Source organism: Scyliorhinus canicula, chromosome 10, assembly GCF_902713615.1.
Source record: "Scyliorhinus canicula chromosome 10, sScyCan1.1, whole genome shotgun sequence".
NCBI classification, from domain to species: Eukaryota; Metazoa; Chordata; class Chondrichthyes; order Carcharhiniformes; family Scyliorhinidae; genus Scyliorhinus; species Scyliorhinus canicula.
Genome location: NC_052155.1, coordinates 43,159,169 through 43,181,247, shown reverse-complemented (window position 1 = coordinate 43,181,247; position 22,079 = coordinate 43,159,169). Strand labels below are relative to the sequence as shown.

Below are 22,079 nucleotides of genomic sequence, written 5' to 3'. Positions count from 1 at the left end.
ATTTGTCCTCTATCCCGAAAAATTTGCTCATCCGAGCGACCGTCATATGGGCCCGGTGAACGACCTTAAATTGGATCAGCCCGAGCCTAGCACATGTCGCGGTCGAATTTACCCTACTCAGGGCCTCTGCCCACAGCCCATCCTCCATTTCCCCGCCTAGCTCCTCCTCCCATTTAAGTTTCAGTTCCTCTGTCTGGGACCCTTCCTCCCTCATGAGCAACTTATATATACCCGAGACTCTGCCCTCCCCTTCTTCCCTCCTGGAGACTATTCTGTCGAGGATCCCCATTGGCGGGAGGCGCGGGAAAGATGGGACCTGTCTACGAACAAAGTCCCGCAACTGTAGGTATCTAAAATCAGTTCTCCTTACCAACCCAAATTTCTCCTCCAAGCTCCTCAAACTCGCGAAGCTCCCTTCCAGGAACATATCACCCACCCTTCCCGCCCCTGCTCGCCGCCATACTCGGAACCCCCCCATCCATACTGCCGGGGGCAAACCGATGGTTGTCGCAGATTGGCGCCCAGACAGACGCCCCCATCTCCACCACATGCCTCCTCCACTGGCCCCATATCCGCAGGGTCACCACCACTACCGGGCTGGTGGTGTACTTGGTCGGCGGCAGCGGTAGAGGAGCCGTGACCAGGGTTTCCAAGCTGGAGCCCCTGCACGAAGCCGCCTCCACCCGCTCCCAAATAGACCCCGTACCCACCATCCACTTCCTTATCATAGCGATGTTGGCCGCCCAGTAATAATTGACCAGACTCGGCAAAGCCAGCCCTCCCTCGCTGCGGTTCCTCTCCAACATCACCTTCTTCACCCGCGGAGACTTTCCCGCCCAGACAAAGCTCATGATCAGCCCGTCAACTCTTTTGAAGAAGGACTGTGGGATAAAGATCGGGAGGCACTGAAAAATAAACAAAAATCGAGGGAGGATTGTCATCTTTACAGTCTGCACCCTCCCTGCCAGCGACAGCGGGAGTGCATCCCATCTCCGAAACTCTCCCTTCATTTGCTCCACCACCCTGGCCAAATTTAACTTATGCAGCCTGCCCCAGTCTCGTGCCACCTGGATTCCCAAATACCGGAAATTTTCCTCAACTAGCCTAAACGGTAGCCCTCTCAATCTGTTCTCCTGGCCCCTTGCCTGGACCACAAACATTTCACTCTTGACCGTGTTTAATTTGTATCCTGAAAACTGGCCGAACTTCCTCAGCATTCCCAGTATAGTTCCCATCCTGGCCACTGGGTCCAACACGTACAGGAGCAGGTCGTCTGCATAAAGAGAAACCCTGTGTTCAACCCCGCCCCTCACCACCCCCTTCCAACCCTCTGCGGCTCTCAGCGCAATCGCCAGCGGCTCTATGGCCAGCGCAAACAGCAGCGGGGAGAGCGGGCAGCCCTGTCTGGTCCCTCGGTACAACCTAAAGTACTCCGACACTTCTCTGTTGGTCCTGACGCTGGCCCTCGGGGCCTGATATAATAATTTGATCCAATCCACCAATCCCTCCCCGAACCCAAACCGTCCGAGCACCTCCCATAGATAGTCCCACTCCACCCGGTCAAAGGCCTTCTCGGCGTCCATTGCCACCACTACCTCCACCTCTCTACCCGCCGGGGGCATCATTATCACATTGAGCAATCTCCTCAGATTGGCTGCCAGCTGCCTACCTTTCACAAACCCCGTTTGATCCTCCCCAATCACCTCCGGTGCACAGTCCTCCATTCTACCCGCCAGTACCTTTGCCAGGAGCTTGGCGTCTACATTAATCAGGGAGATTGGCCTGTAGGACCCGCACACCTCCGGGTCTTTACCCCGCTTCAATATCAGAGATATGGTGGCTTGTGACATTGTCGGCGGCAGGGTCCCTCTGTCCCTTGCCTCATTGAAAACCCTTGCCAAGACCGGGCCCACCAGCTCAGAGAACTTCCTATAAAACTCTACTGGGTATCCATCTGGCCCCGGGGACTTCCCCGACTGCATGGCCTTAAGGCCCCCCAATACCTCCTCTACTCTAATCGGGGCCCCCAGCTCTTCCACTCGCCCCCCCCCCCAACTGTTGGGAATGTTAACCCGTCCAGAAACCTTTTCATCCCCTCCGGTTCTTCCGGCGGCTCCGAAGTATACAGCTTACGATAAAAGTCCCGGAATACCCTATTCAATTCTGCCGGATCCTCCACTTTGCGCCCCCCCCTCGTCCCTCACTCTACCTATTTCCCTGTCCGCCTCCCTCCTCCTGAGTTGCTGCGCTAACAGTCTGCTAGCCTTTTCCCCATGCTCGTACACCACTCCCCTCGCCTTCCTAAGCTGTTCCACGGCCCTGCTCGTGGATAGTGCCCCCAGTTCCACCTGTAGTCTCTGCCTCTCCCTGAGTAAAACCTCCCCCGGGGACTCCGCGTGCTCTTCATCTATCCGACCCATTTCCCTGACCAATCTATCCATCTCTGCCCTGTCTGCCTTGACTCTGTGGGCCCCAATTGAAATCAGCTCCCCCCGCACTACTGCCTTTAGCGCCTCCCACAGGGTCGCCGCTGAGACCTCCCCAGTGTCATTCACCTGCAAGTAATTTTTTATACATTTCCGAAGCCTCTCGCAGATCCCCTCCTCCGACAGCAGTCCCACATCTAGCCTCCATTGCGGGCGTTGATAGCTCGCTCCCCCGAACTGCAGGTCCACCCAATGCGGGGCATGGTCTGAAATGGTCATTGCTGAGTATTCCGTGTTCTTTACCTCCCCCAGACAGTCCCTGCTTAGTACAAAGAAATCTATCCTGGAATATACTTTATGGACGTGCGAGTAAAACGAGTAGCCCCTTCCTGTTGGCTGTCCATCTCTCCAGGGGTCCACTGCCCCCATTTGCTCCATAAACCCTTTCAGCTCCCTTGCCATTGCTGAGAGTCAACCCGTTCTGGGACACGACCGATCCAAAGTCGGGTCAAGGACCATGTTAAAGTCCCCTCCCATTATTAGCCTGCGAGAATCCAAGTCCGGGATCTTCCCCAGCACTCTTTTAATGAAGTCCACGTCATCCCAGTTCGGGGCATATATATTCACCAGCACCACTCTTCTCCCCTCCAGTCTGCCCCGTACCTTCAGGTATCTGCCCCCCCTGTCTGCGGATATGCCCTCTGCCTCAAATTGCACGCGCTTGTTGATCATGATTGCCACCCCTCTGGACTTCGAGTCCAAGTCCGAGTGGAAGACCTGGCTAATCCAGCCCTTCCTTAGCCTGGTCTGGTCTGACACTTTCAGATGTGTCTCCTGCAACATAATTACGTCCGCCCTCAGAGCCCGCAAGTGCGCGAACACCCGCGCCCTCTTAACCGGCCCATTCAGTCCCTTGAAGTTCCAGGTGATCAGCCTGGTCGGGGGGCACATCCCACCCTCCCCACCCCGCCGGTCAGCCATAGCCTTTCTCGGGCCGGCCCCTGACCCGTGCGTTGCGCCATTCCTGGCCCGCCCTTTGGCTGCCTCCACCCTCGACCTCCTTTCCAGTGCCTATTTCAAGTCCCTCTCCCGTCAGCAGAACAACCCCCCCCTCCCCTATCCCCATCCCCCGATACCCCCACCCCTGCCATCTACTGGCTGTAACTTCCCCCCCCATCTGACTCCCTTGACTAGCCAATCTGCTAGCCCGGTGACTCAACACTCCGGCGCCTTCCTGTCTCATTCCCATTGTTTCCCCGTCCTCCTCCCCACCCACTGGGGCAAGCCGGCTCCAGTGTCTTCCGCGAGCTGCACAAAAAACACAAACCAGCCCAAACAGGAAAAAAAAACACAGACAAAAGAGAAAAAGCACATAAATGTCCATGAACAAAGGAAAGAGTCTCAAATGTTCCGCTTGGCCCCTTTGGCCCAGCAAACCATTGAGCAGCAGTCCAGGCACATTCGGCGTTCCTTCCCACAGAAATCCTCGGGCCCTAACTCGCGTCCTTGGGACCTCCTTTCGGGAGCAGCCCCAGGTCCCTCACAAAATCCATCGCTACTTCGGGCTCGGAGAAGTAGTGGTGTTGACCCTGGTGCGTGACCCATAGCTGAGCTGGGAACAGCAGACCAAACTTCACGTGCTTCTTGAACAGCACCTCCTTGACATTCTTAAAGGCTGCTCGCCGCCGAGCCACCTCCTGGCTTAGTTCCTGCTAAATGCGGAGAACACTGTTGTTCCACGTGCTGCTCCTGGCGCTCTTTGCCCACTGCAGCACCCGCTCCTTGTCTACGAACCTGTGGAACCTAATCACCATCGGGCGAGGGGGTCCGCCCGGCCGCCCCTGCCTTGCCTGCACTCTGTGTGCCCCCTCCAGCTCCAGCGGTCGTGGAAAGGCTTCGGCCCCCATCAGCTGCTTCAGCAGGTCTGCTACAAACGCTGCAGCATCAGCTCCCTCAGCCCCCTCCGGGAGGCCGACCATCCTCAGATTGTTCCTGCGGACTCTATTCTCCAGCTCCTCCACTCTGTCCAGCAGCCTTCTCTGCCGCTCTTTCAGGCCGTCAACTTCTAGCGCTGCAACCGTTTGCGCATCCGCCTGCTCCTCCACCGCCTCTCCCAGCTCCTTAACTTTAACATCCTGGGCGTCCAGCCTCTGGTTCAGCTGATCCACCGCTTTCTGGATTGGGTCCAAGCTGTCCCGCTTCAGCGCTTCAAAACTGTACTTCATTACCTGGAGCATGTTATCCAGTGCCAGCTGGATTGCTGAGTCCGGGGTCCGTGTGTCCGCCATCTTAGGTCCCAGGTAATTTTCTTCAGGTCCTTGTCTCTGTCCCTTTTTCTCCTTCTTCTTCTGCCTTCTGGAATCCCGCTGTTCCATGTGCCGCAGCCCGCTCCTCAGCACTTTTGCTGCCGCCTTCCTTCGCCCAGCTCCTTAAATTTTACCTCCTGGGCATCTGAAGTGGGTTCAAGCTGTCCCTCCTCAGCAACTCCAAACTTTTTTTCTTTGTCCTGGAGGAAGGAAGGTCCGTGGGTCCGCCATCTTACCCTTCAGGTCAGTTTCCTCCTTGCCTCCGTCTCTCTCTCATTCTTCCTCTACCTGCTGGCCTCCCACGATTCCACCCGCTGCAGCCCGCTCTCCTCTTCTTTCACGGCAGCCTTTTTGCCGCCTCCGTGGTCCCGCTATCGCGGGGAATTAGCTGTTAAGCCCCGCCGGAGTGAGAGCCCGCCGAATGTGCGGCTCACTCGAACATCGCCGCCACCGGAAGTCTCCCATTTTTATTTTAAGAACAACTTTGACCCTCCCCTGGTCAGTGTTAGGGTCCCACAAATTTCCCAGGGAACCTCACAATATGCAGGTAGAGCTCCTGGTTATTCTAGTGCAGATGACACTAAAGTCGGTGGAGTTGTGGACAGTGCGGAAGGATGTTACAAGTTACAGAGGGACACAGATATGCTGCAGAGCTGGGCTGAGAGGTGGCAAATGGAGTTTAATGCAGAAACGTGTGAGGTGATTCATTTTGGAAGGAATAACAGGAAGACAGAGTACTGGGCTAATGGTAAGATTCTTGGTAGTGTGGACGAGCAGAGAGATCTCGGTGTCCATGTACATAGATCTCTGAAAGTTGCCACCCAGGTTGAGAGGGTTGTTAAGAAGGCGTACAGCGTGTTAGCTTTTATTGGTAGAGGGATTGAGTTTCGGAGCCATGAGGTCATGTTGTAGCTGTACAAAACTCTGGTGTGGCCGCATTTGGAATATTGCGTGCAATTCTGGTCGCCGCATTATAGGAAGGATGTGGAAGCATTGGAAAGGGTGCAGAGGAGATTTACCAGAATGTTGCTTGGTATGGAGGGAAGATCTTATGAGGGAAGGCTGAGGGACTTGAGGCTGTTTTCGTTAGAGAGAAGAAGGTTAAGAGGTGACTTAATTGAGGCATACAAGATGATCAGAGGGTTAGATAGGATGGACAGTGACAGCCTTTTTCCTCGGATGCTATTGTCTAGCACGAGTTGACATTGCTTTAAATTGAGGGGAGATAGATACAGGACAGATGTCAGAGGTAGTTTCTTTACTCAGAGAGTAGTAAGGGCGTGGAAAGCCCTGCCTGCAACAGTAGTGGACTCGCTGATGCACCATCAATTGGACTCAAGTCGTCGTGAAGTTCCAAACAACAGGCTTTAATACGCTAGAAGTGAGCCCGACAGTGGTCATACAGAGAAAGGCCGACTGCCAGCCAGTACGAGCTCTTATACCCCGCCTTGTAGGCGGAGCTACCAACCTCTCAGCCAATCGGTGGGGAGTCACATGACCAGCCACAACCAATTGGCAGAGAGGCACGTGACTTGCCTGGGCCAATGGGCAGCGAGGCTGCTGTACCAATGGCAGCTTGGTTCTCCTGTAATGTGATCTCTCTAGCCATACTACCACATTCACCCCTTGTTGAGAAAGAAGCGGGGGGGGGGGGGGGAGAAGGGAGTGGCGAGAGAGACGGGGGGAGGGTGTATGGCTCATAAAACTGGTAGTATGACTAGAGACCTTCTTGGGTAGCACCAAGGTAACTATGGCTGCCCACTGGCGCGCGACGAACGTGTAAGAAAACCATGCTATATACAGTGTACAAGAGAAAAAAAACAACAATAACCATAGTAATAATAATTAAAAAAGACAGGCAAGGAACATGTGCAGAACATGAAAGTCCATAAGGTTCATCAAATTGACTCAATCCTGCCGGACCTGTGCAGCGGCGCCGGTGACTTTGGAGCAGTGGTTGTCCGTGACTCCGGGAGCTGTGGTCGTGGTCCTGTGTCCGTACCCCTGGTCGGAGTTGGTGGTAGCCGGGCCGGGGGAAGGGGTTCCTGTGCGCTGGGTTGCGGGGGCGCTGGGGGCGCCGGGGGCGGTCGGAACTGGGGGAAGGGTGTTGGTGTCGGGGGGTGTGGCCGCATAGAGTGGAGGGCGTCTGGGAGAACCTCCTGCCAGTGGGAGACTGGGAGACACCTGGACCGCAGGGCCAGCAGGACGGTCTTCCAGACCGTACCGTTCTCCCTCTCGACCTGACCGTTACCCCGGGGGTTATAACTGGTCGTCCTGCTAGAGGCGATGCCCCTGCCGAGCAGGAATTGACGCAGCTCCTCACTCATAAAGGAGGACCTCCGGTCGCTGTGGTTGTAGGCGGGGTAACCGAACAGGGAGAAAATGGAGTGGAGGGTTTTGAAGATAGTTGAAGTGGTCATGTCGGGGCAGGGGATGGCGAACGGGAAGCGGGAGTACTCGTCAATCACATTCAAGAAATATGTGTTGCGGTTGTTGGAGGGGAGGGGACCCTTGAAGTCCATGCTAAGACGTTCGAAAGGGCGAGAAGCCTTTATTAAATGCACCTGCTCGGGGCAGTAGAAGTGCGGCTTGCACTCTGTGCAAATGTGGCATTCCCTGGTTACAGTCCTGACCTCCTCGATGGAGTAGGGCAGGTTGCGGGTCTTGATAAAATGAAAAAAACGGGTGACTCCTGGATGGCAGAGGTCCGCGTGGAGGGAGCGAAGGCGGTCCACCTGTGCGTTGGCGCAGGTACCGCGGGACAGGGCATCAGGAGGCTCGTTGAGCTTTTCAGGACGATACAAGATATCGTAGTTGTATGTGGACAACTCGATCAGCCACCGCAAGCTCTTGTCGTTCTTGATCTTGCCCCTCTGTGCATTATCGAACATGAAGGCTACTGACCGTTGGTCTGTGAGGAGGGTGAACCTCCTGCCGGCCAGATAGTGCCTCCAGTATCACACAGCTTCAACTATGGCCTGGGCCTCCTTTTCCACCGAGGAATGACGGATTTCGGAAGCGTGGAGGGTCCGGGAGAAAAAGGCCACGGGTCTGCCCGCTTGGTTCAGGGTGGCCGCCAAAGCTACGTCAGACGCGTCGCTCTCGACCTGGAATGGGAGGGACTCGTCGATAGCTCGCATTGTGGCCTTCGCAATGTCAGTTTTGATGCGGCTAAAGGCCTGGCGGGCCTCCATCGACAGGGGAAACGTGTTGGATTGGATGAGGGGGCGGGCTTTGTCGGCGTAGTTAGGGACCCACTGGGCATAATAAGAAAAGAAGCCTAGACAGCGTTTGAGGGCTTTGAGGGAGTTGGGAAGGGGGAGTTCCATTAGGGGACGCATGCGTTCGGTATCGGGGCCTATCACTCCGTTACGCACTACGTAGCCGAGGATGGCTAGACGGTCGGTGCTAAATATGCACTTATCCTTATTATACGTGAGGTTAAGGTGTTTTGCGGTTCAGAGGAATGTGTGGAGGTTGGTGTCGTGGTCCTGCTGGTCATGGCCGCAGATGGTGGCATTGTCGAGATATGGGAAGGTTGCTCGTAAATCATATTGGTCAATCAATCGGTCCATCTCCCTTTGGAAGACCGAAACCCCATTTGTGACACCAAAAGGAACTGTTAAAAAGTGGTAGAATCAGGGCAGCACGGTGGCACAGTGGTTAGCATTGCTGCCTACGGCGCTGAGGACCTGGGTTCGAATCCCGGCCCTGGGTCACTGTCTGTGAGGAGTTTGCACATTCTCCCCGAGTCTGCGTGGGTTTCGCCCCCACAACCCAAAGGTGTGCAGGTTAGGTGGATTGGCCACGTTAAATTGCCCCTTAATTGGAAAAAATAATTGGGTACTCTAAAATTTAAAAAAAAAAGTGGTAGAATCGCCCATCCGCTTCGAACGCAGTGTACTTTCGGTCACTAGTGCGGATGGGGAGCTGGTGGTAGGCGGACTTAAGATCCACCGTGGAAAATACTTTGTAGTGCGCGATCCTGTTAACCAGGTCGGAGATACGGGGGAGAGGATACACGTCCAGTTGCATAAACCTGTTGATGGTCTGACTGTAATCGATGACCATACGGTTTTTCTCCCCAGTCTTAACCACCAGCACTTGTGCTCGTCAGGGACTGTTGCTAGCCTCTATGACCCCCTCCTTCAGAAGCCTTTGGACCTCGGACCTGATGAAGGTCCGGTCCTGGGCACTGTACCGTCGGCTCCTGGTGGCAACGGGTTTGCAATCCGGGGTGAGGTTTGCAAACAAGGAAGGGGGGTCAACCTTGAGGGACGCAGGTTGCACTGAAAATCCAGTCCAAGAAGTGCCGGTGCGCAGAGACGGGGAAGGATGAGGAATTTGTAGTTTTTAAAAACCCTCCCCTGGACCGTGAGGTCCGCCACGCAGCACCCGGTGATTTGGACTGAGTGCGAACCCGATGCCAGAGCGATTTTGTGCTTTACTGGGTGAACGGGAAGTGCACAGCGTCTTACCGTGTCACGGTGGACGAAGCTCTCTGTCCTCCCAAACCTTCTCCCCATTCATAGGCTGCAGATGTCTCTCCTATCCATGATCATCCCATCTGGAGCCCGTACTGAGGCAGACAAGCCCAATACCAGTGACTGGAACATGCTCTGCACACCAAGCTGTGCCTTATCCCAATGCAGTACGCAGGCTGTGCCCCTCCCTGGGGTGGGAGTATGACATGCATGCCATGCGTAGCCCACAAAACCCCAGGATTGCCTTTAATCTCTCGCTTTGATCTCTTGGCCCAGACCAGGGACTATGACTGTCTTTCAATTAGCTCTCGTGTCCACTCATGACTGATCACAACACAGTCTCCCTTCCCCCACCTTCATGAGTCACCATGCGACGCGTCCCTCGAATGCCTCACTGACAAAATTTCCCTGCTTCTATTCCAGAGTCTGTGTAATCCTCTCCCATCCATAAAGTCGATTCCCATGCACCCCTTCTGTGGTGGCGATCTTGCATCTGGGGGATTGGCGTGAATGCAAATCTCGTGAGAATTGGGAAACTAGATTCTCGCCAGTGAGATCTCATTTTCCGATTTTTCCCTGCCCCTTGCCAATGGCATAATGAGGTTCACGCCCATTTCAATACATTTTAATAAATTTCCATGTGGATTAGCAGGTTTCCCCACCAAATATTTCCCCCCCCACATTTAGAATTCCCCTCTCGCCAGTATGATGTCACGTTGGCGAGTTTTATACCTGCTTTTACAAATTTTGTGAAGCAGTCCAGGGGACGCTGCCAGGGCCACACAGGTAAGTATAGCCCTGGGGGGGGGGGGGGGGGAACTGGCACCCTGGTACAGCCACCTAGCACTGGCAGTGTGGCACTAGGGGGCTGTGCCAGCGATGGTGCCAAGGGTAGGCCCTCTGAGGAGCTCAGAGGAGATTGGAGATTGAGGCGCTCTTCGGGATTAACGGCTGCCAGCTTTTTCCAGCCAATTCCCCCCCCCCCCCCCCCCCCCCCCCCCCCAACTTGCCAGTGTGCCTGCATGACCTGTGCGTCCAGCACTTTCTTCCCCAAAGTGTTTAAAACTATGGTGGAAAATGCAAGTGAACTACACACTGCTTTCCTCACCTGAGCCAACACTTCGGAAAAAGATGGACAATACCATCCTGTGTCTGTGTTCTAGTCTTCCATTTCAGTCTCCAGCCTCCCCACCCTCAATCTCCCTCTACCTGTCACCGACCCCATTCCCCTTTCTAACCCCTCCGTGCCCCATTGCCTCTCTCAGTCATCTTTCGCACCCCTCCACCCCACTGCCACCATTCGCAATGCCAGCCTTTGTTTCAATGTGAGCCCCTGGCTGAGAGCTGCTGGACAATTTTGTCCTCCCAGAGTGCAGAGGCACTCATTGTGAGCAGATTGATGCATGATCAATTGCATGAAAGACTCAGATTGGTACAACTGTGGTTTTATTACAGTCAGATGCGTGGCCTCCTGCTGCAGCTGGTGAAATGGCTGATCAGGAGGAGGTCACACATATTTATATGGCTCCTTGTGGGCGGAGCTAGCTGGCAGGGGCTACCGGAGAACCTGTAGTGCAGGTCCTACTGTACATCCCCTAATACAGATGCACAGTGGTTCACAGTGGTTCACCACACAGACCAACCCTACACCCCCATCAGTGTGGCGTTACACGGCCATTACTGAAAAACCAGAGCAGCGTTGTTGCAGATGGGCTTTGAATGTAGCACTCACCTCAAAGTCATGTGGGAAGTGAGTAAAGCGATCGAAAATAAGCTGGATAAGCTTAATGCTAGACTTACCTATCAGAGCGAAGTAAGAGACTGCGGTGTGCTCTGTTTCACAGAGACATGGCTCATTCCTGCCTCATCGGACTGTGCCATACAACCTGACGGCTTCTCAATACACCGGATGGACCGCACAGTGTCATCAGGCATAGCGAAGGGCGGAGGGGTTTGCCTCAACACCTCCTGGTGCTCGGATGTGGCGACTCTGGCGAACTACTGCCCCAAGACCTGGAACACCTGACCGTGAAGTGCCGCCGTACTACATCCCACGAGAGTTTACTTCGACCATCATCACGGCAGTCTACGTCGTACCACAGGTGGAAGTGAAGAAGGCCCTTCATGAATTGTACACCGCTATAAATAACAGTGAAACAGAATACCCAGACCTTGTTCATCGTTCCACTAACACATCTCCTGTCCCACCAGGGGCACCAACATCCTGACCACTGCTACACAGACATCAAGGGTGCCTACCGATCCATCCCCTGACCGCACTTCGGCAAATCGGGCCACAAACAGCTGCTCCTTCTCCCAGCATATAAGCAGAAACTTAAGCGGGAGAATGCTGTTCCAAGGCATTGGAAAAGCTCCGACATGACTTCTTGGAGTCAGTGGACTGGGCCATACTCAAGAACTCAATGGCCAACCTAAACGGGTATGCCACCACCGTCACAGGCTTCATTGGTAAGTGTGTCAAGGACTCCGTGCCAAAGAAGGTAGTACGTGTGTTCCCCAACTGGAAACCATGGTTTAACCGGGAGATTCACTCCCTATTGAAGGCCAGGTCTAAGGCGTTCAAGACAGCCAACCTAGGTACAACCTCCGCAAAGCCATCAGGGACTCCAAAAGACAATACCGGACTAAGCTAGAATCATAGACTAACGACATAAACTCTCGGCAGTTGTGGCAAAGCTTAAATAATACAACGGGCTACAAAGCAAAGCCGAGTAGAAACTCTGGCAACGGAGCACCTCTCCCCGATGAACTCATTGCATTCTATGCTCGTTTCGAGCAGGAAACCAACAAACTGTTGTCAACTGCTCTAAAAGCCTCAGACACAGCCATACCTACTATCACAGCCTCCAAAGTCAGATTGGCCTTCTTGAAAGTGAACCCTCAGAAGCAACGGGTCCCAATGGAGTCCCTGGTCATGCACTCAGATCCTGCGCAGGTCTGTTCGCAGACATCTTCAACCTCTCCCTACTCCATTCCAAGGTTCCCACTTGATTCAAGAAGACCACCATCATACTGATGCCAAAGAAGAATCAGGCAACGTGCCTCACCGACTACCGTGGGTTGGCCTTGACACCTATCATTATGAAGTGCTTCGAGAGGTTGGTCATGAGACACATCAATTCCATACTCCCAGAATGCCTTAATCCACTGCAAATTCGCATAATACAACAACCACTCCACCCCAGATGCCATCTCCCTGGCCCCTACACTTATCCCTGGAGAATCTCAACAACAAGGACTCCTACGAAAGACTCCTGTATTGACTACAGCTCTGCCTTCAACACCATAATCCCAGACAAGCTCATATCAAAACACCAAAACCTGGGACTTTGTTCCTCTCTTGACAGCTGGATCCACTACTTCCTGACCTATAGACCACAATCAGTAAGGATAAACAACACCTTCTTCATGATAGTCATCAATACCGGGACACCGCAAGGCTGCGTACTTAGCCCCCTACTCTATCCCTGTACACACACGACTGCGTGGCAAAGTTTGGCTCCAAGTTTGCTGATGGCATGACCATAGTGGGTCGGATCTCAAACAACGATGAGTCAGAGTACAGGAGTGAGATAGAGAACCTAGTGGCGTGATACAATGACAACAGTCCCTCCCTCAATGTCAGCAAAACTAAGGAGCTGATCATTGACTTCAGGAAGCAAAATATCGTACACACCCCTGTCTGCAGAAAGTATCAATGGTGCTGAGGTGGAGATGGTTGACAGCTTCAAATTACTAGGTGTGCACATCACCAACAATCTGTCCTGGTTCACCCACCTCAATGATGTGACCAAGAAAGCACAACAACGCCTTTACTGCCTCAGGAAACCAAGGAAATTCGGCATGTCCACATTTACTCTTACCAATTTTTATAGAAAGCATCCTATCGGGCTGCATCACAGCCCTGGGTGTTACTCCAGGGTGGAGGGGCAACTATTGAGCTCCAGATGCTCTGGTGGCTCCCCAATGTTGGCACCATGGCGTAGAAGCCCTCGGCGATGCCGCTCTGTGAGCAGGCCAAGCTCTGCTGTGCCCCGGAAATGTCCACCTACATCTCGGACATGCTTTAGACGGCCTCAGTGATGCCCACCTGAGACTGTGCTCGGGGGTGGGGGGGGGGGGGGGTGGCATGGCAGGGGACAAGCGGGGCTGGGTGGGGGTGGCATGGCGGGGGACAAGCGGGTGCACCACTGCTGGACGGGGTGTGCTGGTGGTGCAAGGGTGTGCTGAGGCATATAGCAGTCTTTAGCTGGGGGGGGGGGGGGGGGGAGGGGGTGGAATCAGTGCCAGGTGCTGAGTCGTTGGGGATAGCAGACAGGACCGGTGCCAGGGGTCCGATGCCAACTCACCTGTGCGGCCCAGTGGAGGTCATTGAGCTTCTTGTGGCACTGGGTGGTGGTCCTCCTGGTGACATTCCCCGAGCTGACACTGGCTGACCTGGGGCTGACCCTCCGACTCCATCAGGCGAACAGAGTATTCCGTCTGGACTCGACCACGCCCATCAATCTGGCAAGGTCAGCAACTCCGAATGGTGGAGCTGGTCTATGCGGTGGTATGGCTGTATGCTGGCTGGAGTTTGCTGTGTTGGAGTTTGATGAGTTTAAGCGCTGCTCCCATCGTTAGTGGCATGGTCTCGGTGAATCAGCTGGCGGGGCAGTCATTTGCAGCGTGAAACACATGGTTCGTCATTAAGTGCCCTAATTAACATTAGGTACCGGTGATGGCCTGGCCGGGTAGCTCACTGCTACACGTAGAACGAATTTGGTTAGATCGTGCCCATTTAATGGATGTTCCTTTATTGCTCGGCCCTGATCCTGAAACTCTACATTTCACAGCACTGCTGGTTTAGCAAACTTGGCTAAATTGCTGGCTTGACGGCAGGCCAGCAGCACGGTTCAATCCCATACCAGCCTCCCGAACAGGCGCCAGAATGTGGCGACTAGGGGCTTTTCACAGTAACTTCATTAAAGCCTACTTGTGACAATAAGCAATTTTCATTTTCATATTTTCACCTCGAGGACTACAGTGGTCCAGGAAGAAGGCCACCAGTTCATTCTCTAGGGCAAGTAGGGATGGGCAATAAATACTAGTCATGCTCGTGACACCCAACTTCCAGAAATGAATTTTAAAAAGCAGAATATTGAGAAAAATCCATAAAGCAATCGATAAATATTTGGTTAAAAAAACATCAAAGCAGTTTGGTGAATGGGGATTAAATGGACATAACTGTCAAAGAGAACAAGTACAGACACAGGGAATTGAATGGCCTCATTCTGTGCTGTAAATTTAACAGTTCTCTAACTATAGGGGAAAAAATGACTGGTTGGGACCATTTTGTCTTTTGAATGAGATTTATATTGAACTGTTCTACTTGCAGCAATAATTCTTTGCTTTTAACAAAGCAAAGCTGAAGGATCAAATTACATCTTAGAAACATAGAAAATAGGAGCAGGAGTGAGCCATTTGATCCTTCGAGCCTGCTCTGCCATTTAATATGATCATGGCTGATTCCCTGCCTTAACACCAAACCCTCGTGCTCTCCCCGTACCCCTTGGCATTTTGTGGAACTGTTCACTCTGGATGAGGGGTTCCGATACCGGGACACATACATTAAAAATTAACGAGTTAGAAGTCAGGATCCAATCATATTGTGTCTGTGGAGAGCAAAAGGATTGGAAGGAATCTGGTGAGCGGACTGAGGTGGAGGTGGGATGTTGGGCGTCGATCCCTCATGCTTGTTAGATTCAATAACCTTTTCCTGTCCCAAGAAATGTCCCCATCGCTTTATTTAATTCTCACTGATGTATTTCTTTATTTTGTGAAAACAGTAAATGATTTCAAAATGGAACCTGGCCACTGCAGATGGGTTTTGCTTTGAGTACGGAGTTGTTATGGCTTTACATTACGTTGGGAGAATGGTGATAATATAAAATTCCATTCATCTCCATTTGTGTAACCTCTACCACAGCATAGCAGAGAGGAGCTACCACAACTACATTTGTCCAGGCCAGAGGTTGTTTGATTGTGAACTAATGTTATATTGGAGCCCACATCTAGTTCATAAATTAAATCCAGCCCATTCACAGTAGTTAAAGGGTAAGTGGCTCCCATTTGCTCCATTTAAAGGCTGTTTAATAGCAAAGGCAGCGGCCCCTGGTCTCCAATGGCAGTGCAGTAATTAAAGTCACTAATGGCTGATGCTCCTAACAGCTGTCAGGGCCTGTAAACAGACAATTTAAAATAAGTACTCCCTGAGGGAGGGGGGGAGAGAGAGAGAGAGAGAGCAAGAACGTGTGAGAGAGACGGGGAGAAATAAAATTGAGTGACCAGCAGGAGAAGTCAGAGGGAAAGAAACTCAGAAGAGCAGAGTGTCAAAGTGACCCAGAAAGATAAAACTGAAGGGCTGCGAAAGAAAATCAAGATAGGAAAGGAGGGGGACAGAAAGCAAGCCATATCAAGAAAGGGAGAGGCACAGTCAGAGGGAGTGGGATGGAGAGGAAGAGAAAGTAAGGGAGTGAAGTCATACCGAGAGGGCGATAGAGATGAATATGATCAGTTAGATAACTGGGAAAGCAGGAGTGGAGAGAAAGAGAGACTTAGAAAGGAAGAGAAAGATGAACAGATAATTCTGAAGGATGTCTGAGGAGAAGAGAATGAATGAAAGAGAAAGATAGCCAGAGGGAAAGATAGAGAGAGAGAGATAATAATTCAGAACTTATGGCAAAAAGATGTATAAAAAGACAGAATCAATGGAAACTTCCCTGAGAGACAGTGAAGAAAAACCTCAAAAACACTGGAAGACAGGAAAGAATATAGGCAGTAACAGCACCTTGAGTTTGGATAGTATCTTAACAACAAAACATGCCCAGAGGGGAGATAGTAAGCCCAGGATCCTAATTAAACAACACTGAGTTACAAAATCAGACATTAGGCAGGTGACCAAAAGCTACATCAAATAGCTGGGCTTAAAGGAGCATTTTAAATGAGTGTAGTGGAAAAGAGATGGAATGAATCATAGACTTTATAGTGCAGAAGGAGGTCATTCAGTCCATCGAGTCTGCACTGGCCCTTGGAAAGAGCACCCTACTTAAGCCCAGACCTCCACCCTATATCCATAACTCAGTAACCCCACCTTATCTTTTTGGACACTAAGGGCAATTTAGCACAGCTAATCCGCCCACCTTTGGCCTGTGGGAGGAAACCAGAACACCTGGAGGAAACCCACGCAGACACGGGGTGAACGTGCAGACTCCATACAGTGAGCCAAACCCAGAATCAAACCTGGGAACTGGTGCTGTGAAGCAACAGTGCTTGCTACTTGCCGCCCCAGTTCAAGAAGGGAATTCTAGAACTTAAGGCCGAGCCAGCTGAAGGCATAGCCACCAATTGTGGTGTAAAGGAATGCTCAAGAGGCCCGAATTGGGGGAACACTGATCTTTTGCAGAGTTGTGGCTGGAGGAGGTTACAGAGATGGAGAGGAGTGAGGCCATGGTGGGGTTTTGAACAAAAGGGTAAGAATTTTAAAATGTCATCACTGGACTGGGAGCCAAGATACAGGGGTGATGAGGGAATGGAACTGAGACCAGGGTTAGGAAGTGGCAGTATCGTTTTCCATATCAGTTTGGAGCTAAAAACGAAGATCAAAGTACAGAAAAAGGGTAGAGGGACAGAGGTAACTAACTGCAAGAGAGAGAGGGCAGAATGAAAGACTGCAAACCCAACTATAACTTGCATTTATATAGTACCTTTTAAAGTAGGAAAATACTCCAAATAAATGAATGGAAGGGAAGAGGATAATTAGCTGTCTGCTTATCAGTGAGTTTGGATTGCACAATGGGCTGTTGAGGGTCAAAACTGCGAGTGCAATCCACTCCCTCACTGTTCACTTTCTCTGCCCACGTACAGGCAGACTTCTGTATATGATGAGTGAAGCAAAGAATGAGGAGGAGATATCTAAACAGCCATTAACCTTCCGTTCATATTTAATTTGAATTTACTGCAACTGATTAATTGAATAAGACACTGAAGTTTTGTTTTGTGACTAATCCCTCACTTTAAGATTGAATTGCATTTTATTAAGGATATGGAATTTTTTCTATATGGGTGCAATGGCTAAAGGTGTTGCTGATGAGCTGCTGTGAGAGATGCAAAGGTTTCGAGCTTTATGTTCTGTCTGTGGTTGCTCAGTGAGGGCAGGAGTTGGAAAGCTACAATTCGCTGGAATAGTTGCGAGCTCAGCATCTCCCATTTCATTGAACATTAGAAAGAAAGAGAGAAGTGCAGAAAGACTTGCATTTGTATAGTACCTTTCACAACTGGATGGCATCCCAAAATACATTTCAGGCAATAAAACATTGATGAAGTGTAGTCACTGTAATGTTGGAAATGCAGCAGCCAATTTGTGCACAGCAGGATCCCACTACAAACAATTACGTTAGTGACCAGAGGATCGGTTTTAGTGATGTTGGTTGAGGAATAAATGTGGGCCAGGATACTAGTGAGAACTTCCCTGCTCCTCAAATAGTGCCCTGGGGTCTTTTTTAATCACCTAAGAGAGTAAGTGAGGCTTTGGTTTCATGACTCATCTGAGAAATGGCACCTCTGACACTATAGCACTCCCTCAGTACTGCTCTAGAGCTTCAGCCTAGATTATGTGCTGAAGAGTCTGAATTAGGACTTGAACCCATACCCTCCTGATTCATGAGCCAAGGTTGAGGTGGTGACGTAATGGTATTGTCACTGGACTAGTAAACCAGAGACCCAGAGTAATGCCAGGTTCAAATCCCGCCACTGCAGATGGTGAAATTTGAATTCAATAAAAATCTGCAATTAAAACTCTAATTATGACTATGAAACCATTGTTGATTGTTGTAAAAACCCATCTGGTTCACTAATGTCCTTCAGGGAAGGAAATCTGCCATCCTTACCTGGTCTGGCCTACATGTGACTCCAGCAATGTGGTTGACTCTTAACTGCCCCCTCGAGGGCAATTGGGGTTGGGCAATACATTCTGGGCAATGCAGTGACGCCCATGTCCCATGAACGGGAAAAAAAAGTTCCCATGGAGTTATTCAAAAAGCGAGAGTTCTACTCAACATTTTTCCTACAAACAGCGCCTAAACAGATCAATGGATAATCTGTCGCAGTTGCTATTTGTGATAGTTTACAGTACATATCTTGGCTGCTACATTTGCTCACATGACCCTTACATAAAATTAATGCATTTGGTGTAAAGTATTAAGGGACTTCCTAAGGATGCATTACTTTTCATTCTTGATCAGCATGTTGAAAAAGAGACGTGAATAGTGGGTGAGGATTTATTCTTGCAAGGATGTGGGTAACTTCCGTAAAGGTTGCACCAATTGCCAATCCCTATTGAACTGTGATGCCCCCCAGCCCTAATAAATTACTGCCACTCATTCTCTAATCTCTTGGCTAAGGGTCTAGAAGGTGCAGAGTATTTCATCAGCACCTTGAAAGAGAATCTTAGGATAAAATGAAAGTTGCAAGCTAGCAATAATAAGATAATATTAATCATGTAAATAGCTCTATACTTTTTTTTTATTTTTAATGCCAGTGTAGTTACATTTTGATTTGTGTTATAAAATTCACTTTAATTAAAAGCAATTTATCTCTGCGACACCCTCCAGCCCTCTCAACCCAATTCTTAATTAATACAAAGCACTGAAAAGATAATTCCCAGTCTACATCCATGTGTACTTCTGTATAATAGTGGGAGAGGGAAAAGACAGATTGCAAACAGTCACATTTTAACAACTGTCATAAGTATTAGCTTAAGTATCATATAGCACTTTCTCGAGAAATGAATCAAGTTTGAATTTTATGTATTTTATGATATTTTAATTACATTTGGTGATATAATTAATAGGAACGCGCTTAATAGAACAAGTTGAATCACTATCATTTCAGAGTTGGTTCCTAAGTGGGACCAAAAAAAAATGGGAAGAAATGAAGTAGCTGATTAGTTACAGGATTTCTGCATTCGGACCCCTGCAGATTTGAATTGAGGAAAAATTGTTTTTCTGATCGATCTCTGCAAGACTTGAACAAATGGAACAGTTTTTTTTTAAATAACACATGACTTTTCGTTCTTCAGAACCTTCCGAAAATTAACTGTGCACGATTCTCCCCTCCCCTCGAAGCCCTTGTTGCAGACAGAGGGAGTTGTTGCTCTGTCCCTGGCTGATTGATTGACAGATGGATGGATGGATGGGCTGATTGACAGCTCAACCCCCCCCCCCATTCCCACCCCGTCCCCGGCGGCGGTCGCTATGGTGTCATGCAAATCAAGCTGCCGGGGGGGTTTCCTATTGGTGGAGGGTGACATCACACACCCCTTTGTGGGCGTGTCGATTCGCCGGCGACTATAAAAAGGAGCTCTTTGAGCCCTGGGAGCTGTTTCACTGAGGGCTGGGCCAGCAGATGCAGAGAGAGCGCAGTGAGCACTGGGGCAAGGGGAAGAAAAAGAAAAGCTCCAATTGACACTTCTGATTCCCAAGGCAAGCCGCAGAGGGAGCTCAATGATTGATTTATTGTTGAAAGCGGCACACTTCACCCAAAAGTGCGCGGATGTGAGAACTCTGCCCTTCTTGAGCAAAGGACCCAGCTCCAGACGCACCTTGAGATTTTGCTCTGGATCATTTAACCCGGGCGCTGCATCTGAAAGTTTTTATTTTTCTCACAATCGAGAGGAGATCTTTGCAGAGGAGAAACTTTGCCGGAGAGCAACTAAAAGTGACTGAAGAGAACAGGAGAATTGACTGCAAACAGCTATTTAAACTGCCAGCGCCTATCGTTGCAGATAAGACCTCCTGGAAATCTAATCTTGGTTTTCTTAAAAAAAAGAGAGTAATTTTAAGCTAAGTTGCCGCATGCAGAAACACTCCCACTTGCACCCAAGGTAAAATCTTACTTTTAATTGGATTTTTTTTTCTGTTTTAATTTGCATGCAGTAGGAAGGAAATTGGCAAAGGAGTTTAACGAGGGAGATTATTCCCAGGACTGAAGACGGGTTGCAACACCCATCAATAGAGCGAATTCATCCCGCCTGCGATCAGAGTCTCTCTCTCTCTAACTTATCTGCGGTGTGCTCTTTATTTTGTTTTCTCTTAAATATATGAACTTGCAATGGCCTCCGACCTTGGCATGAGCACCGACTTGCCCACCAGTCCCTTGGCCATCGAGTACGTGAATGACTTCGACCTGATGAAGTTCGAGGTGAAGAAGGAGCCCCCCGAAGCTGAGCGTTACTGCAACCGGATCTCGGGCTCGCTGTCCTCCACCCCGATCAGCACCCCGTGTAGCTCGGTGCCATCCTCGCCCAGCCTGTGTGCCCCCAGCCCGGGCAGCACCAACAAAGCCCATCACCTGGAGGACCTGTACTGGATCAGCAACTACCAGCACCACCTCAACCCAGAGGCTCTGAACTTGACCCCCGAGGATGCTGTGGAGGCTCTCATTGGCAGCTCCCAGACCCACCACCACTTTGAGGGCTACCGGGCGCAGCAGTACCCGGGGGAGGAGGTGCCCATCAACGGGCACCACCCCCACCAAGCCCCGCCGCACCACCACCATCATCACCACCACCACCATCATCACTTGCGCCTGGAGGACCGCTTCTCGGACGACCAGCTGGTCAGCATGTCGGTGAGGGAGCTCAACAGGCAGCTGCGGGGCTTCAGCAAGGAGGAGGTCATCCGTCTCAAGCAGAAGAGGAGGACCTTGAAGAACCGAGGCTACGCTCAGTCCTGTCGGTACAAGAGGGTGCAGCAGCGGCACATGCTGGAGAGTGAGAAGTCCCTCCTGCAGCAGCAGGTAGACCAGCTCAAGCAAGAGGTGGCAAGGCTGGCCAAAGAGAGGGACGTCTACAAGGAGAAGTATGAGAAGATGGCGAGCAGGAGCTACAGAGAGCCGACGACAGCCACCCCCAACCCGGGCAAAAGCAATTCCTCTCCCAACGAGTTCTTTATGTGAGTCGGAACACACTCCCAACTGGGGATGGGAGAGAAAAAGGTCAAAAACACTTTTGATGTGACTTAAAACGGAGTGTACCGAACCTTTTCACAGAAGAGGGAATTAAAAGACTATGTAAATAATTTGAAAAAGACAGATAAGTGGGACATATTCTGCAAATGCTATTGAGTTGTGTTTGTTCGATATGAGGGAATGTTACAGACTCTTTGAAAGAAAACAATATTGGACAGTGGAACTAAAAGAAACATTTGCTGCTGAAAGATACATTTAACAGTTGAAAGAAAACGAAAGACAACTCACAACTCCAGTAAAGTAAAAAAGGAGCGAGAAATGAACTAACCCAAGGAATATATTTAAAAAGGAAAAGGAACTTTACAGGGGCAAAAACAGGCCCCGAATCACAAGAGACATGTCACAAAAAGAATTGTGAGTTTCAAGCAAATGTGGACTTTTAAAAATCCAATCCTGCATGCTGGACATGTATGGCGTTTAAAGAACTTTCTCTTTTTTTGTACCCAGTCTTGTGGTTGGGGGGGGGGGGGGGGGAGGGAGGGTGGGGTGGGGTGATGGAGACGAGGCATGGCTCCTGGTTTTGATTTTAATTTCTCTTTATTTCCGAGCATCATTAGAGAAATTAAAAATAGTTGATTTTTGGAGTCATCCAAGTGTGCAAATGCTGTAAATGTCCCGCAACAGAGTAGGGAAAAGAATGGGAGAATGACTTTGCAAGTAGATGGGTTGAGTGCGGCTGCTATAGTTTCTTTTGTGCATTTTTTTTGTTTGTTTAAAAGAAAAAGAAATATTGTATAAAGCCAGATTTAGTGGGAAAATTTAAACAACTTGAATAT

The 22,079-nt window shown here is 50.5% G+C and overlaps 1 protein-coding gene across 1 annotated transcript; it reads left to right on the top strand.

Annotated features, from left to right (window-relative positions):
• The first annotated feature begins 19,667 nt into the window (after positions 1–19,667).
• Positions 19,668–21,746, top strand: mafaa (v-maf avian musculoaponeurotic fibrosarcoma oncogene homolog Aa). Its single transcript, XM_038808833.1, has one exon. It carries the CDS (start codon positions 20,386–20,388, stop codon positions 21,229–21,231), a length of 846 nt encoding a protein of 281 aa, XP_038664761.1. The 5' UTR covers positions 19,668–20,385; the 3' UTR covers positions 21,232–21,746.
• Positions 21,747–22,079: the final 333 nt, after the last annotated feature.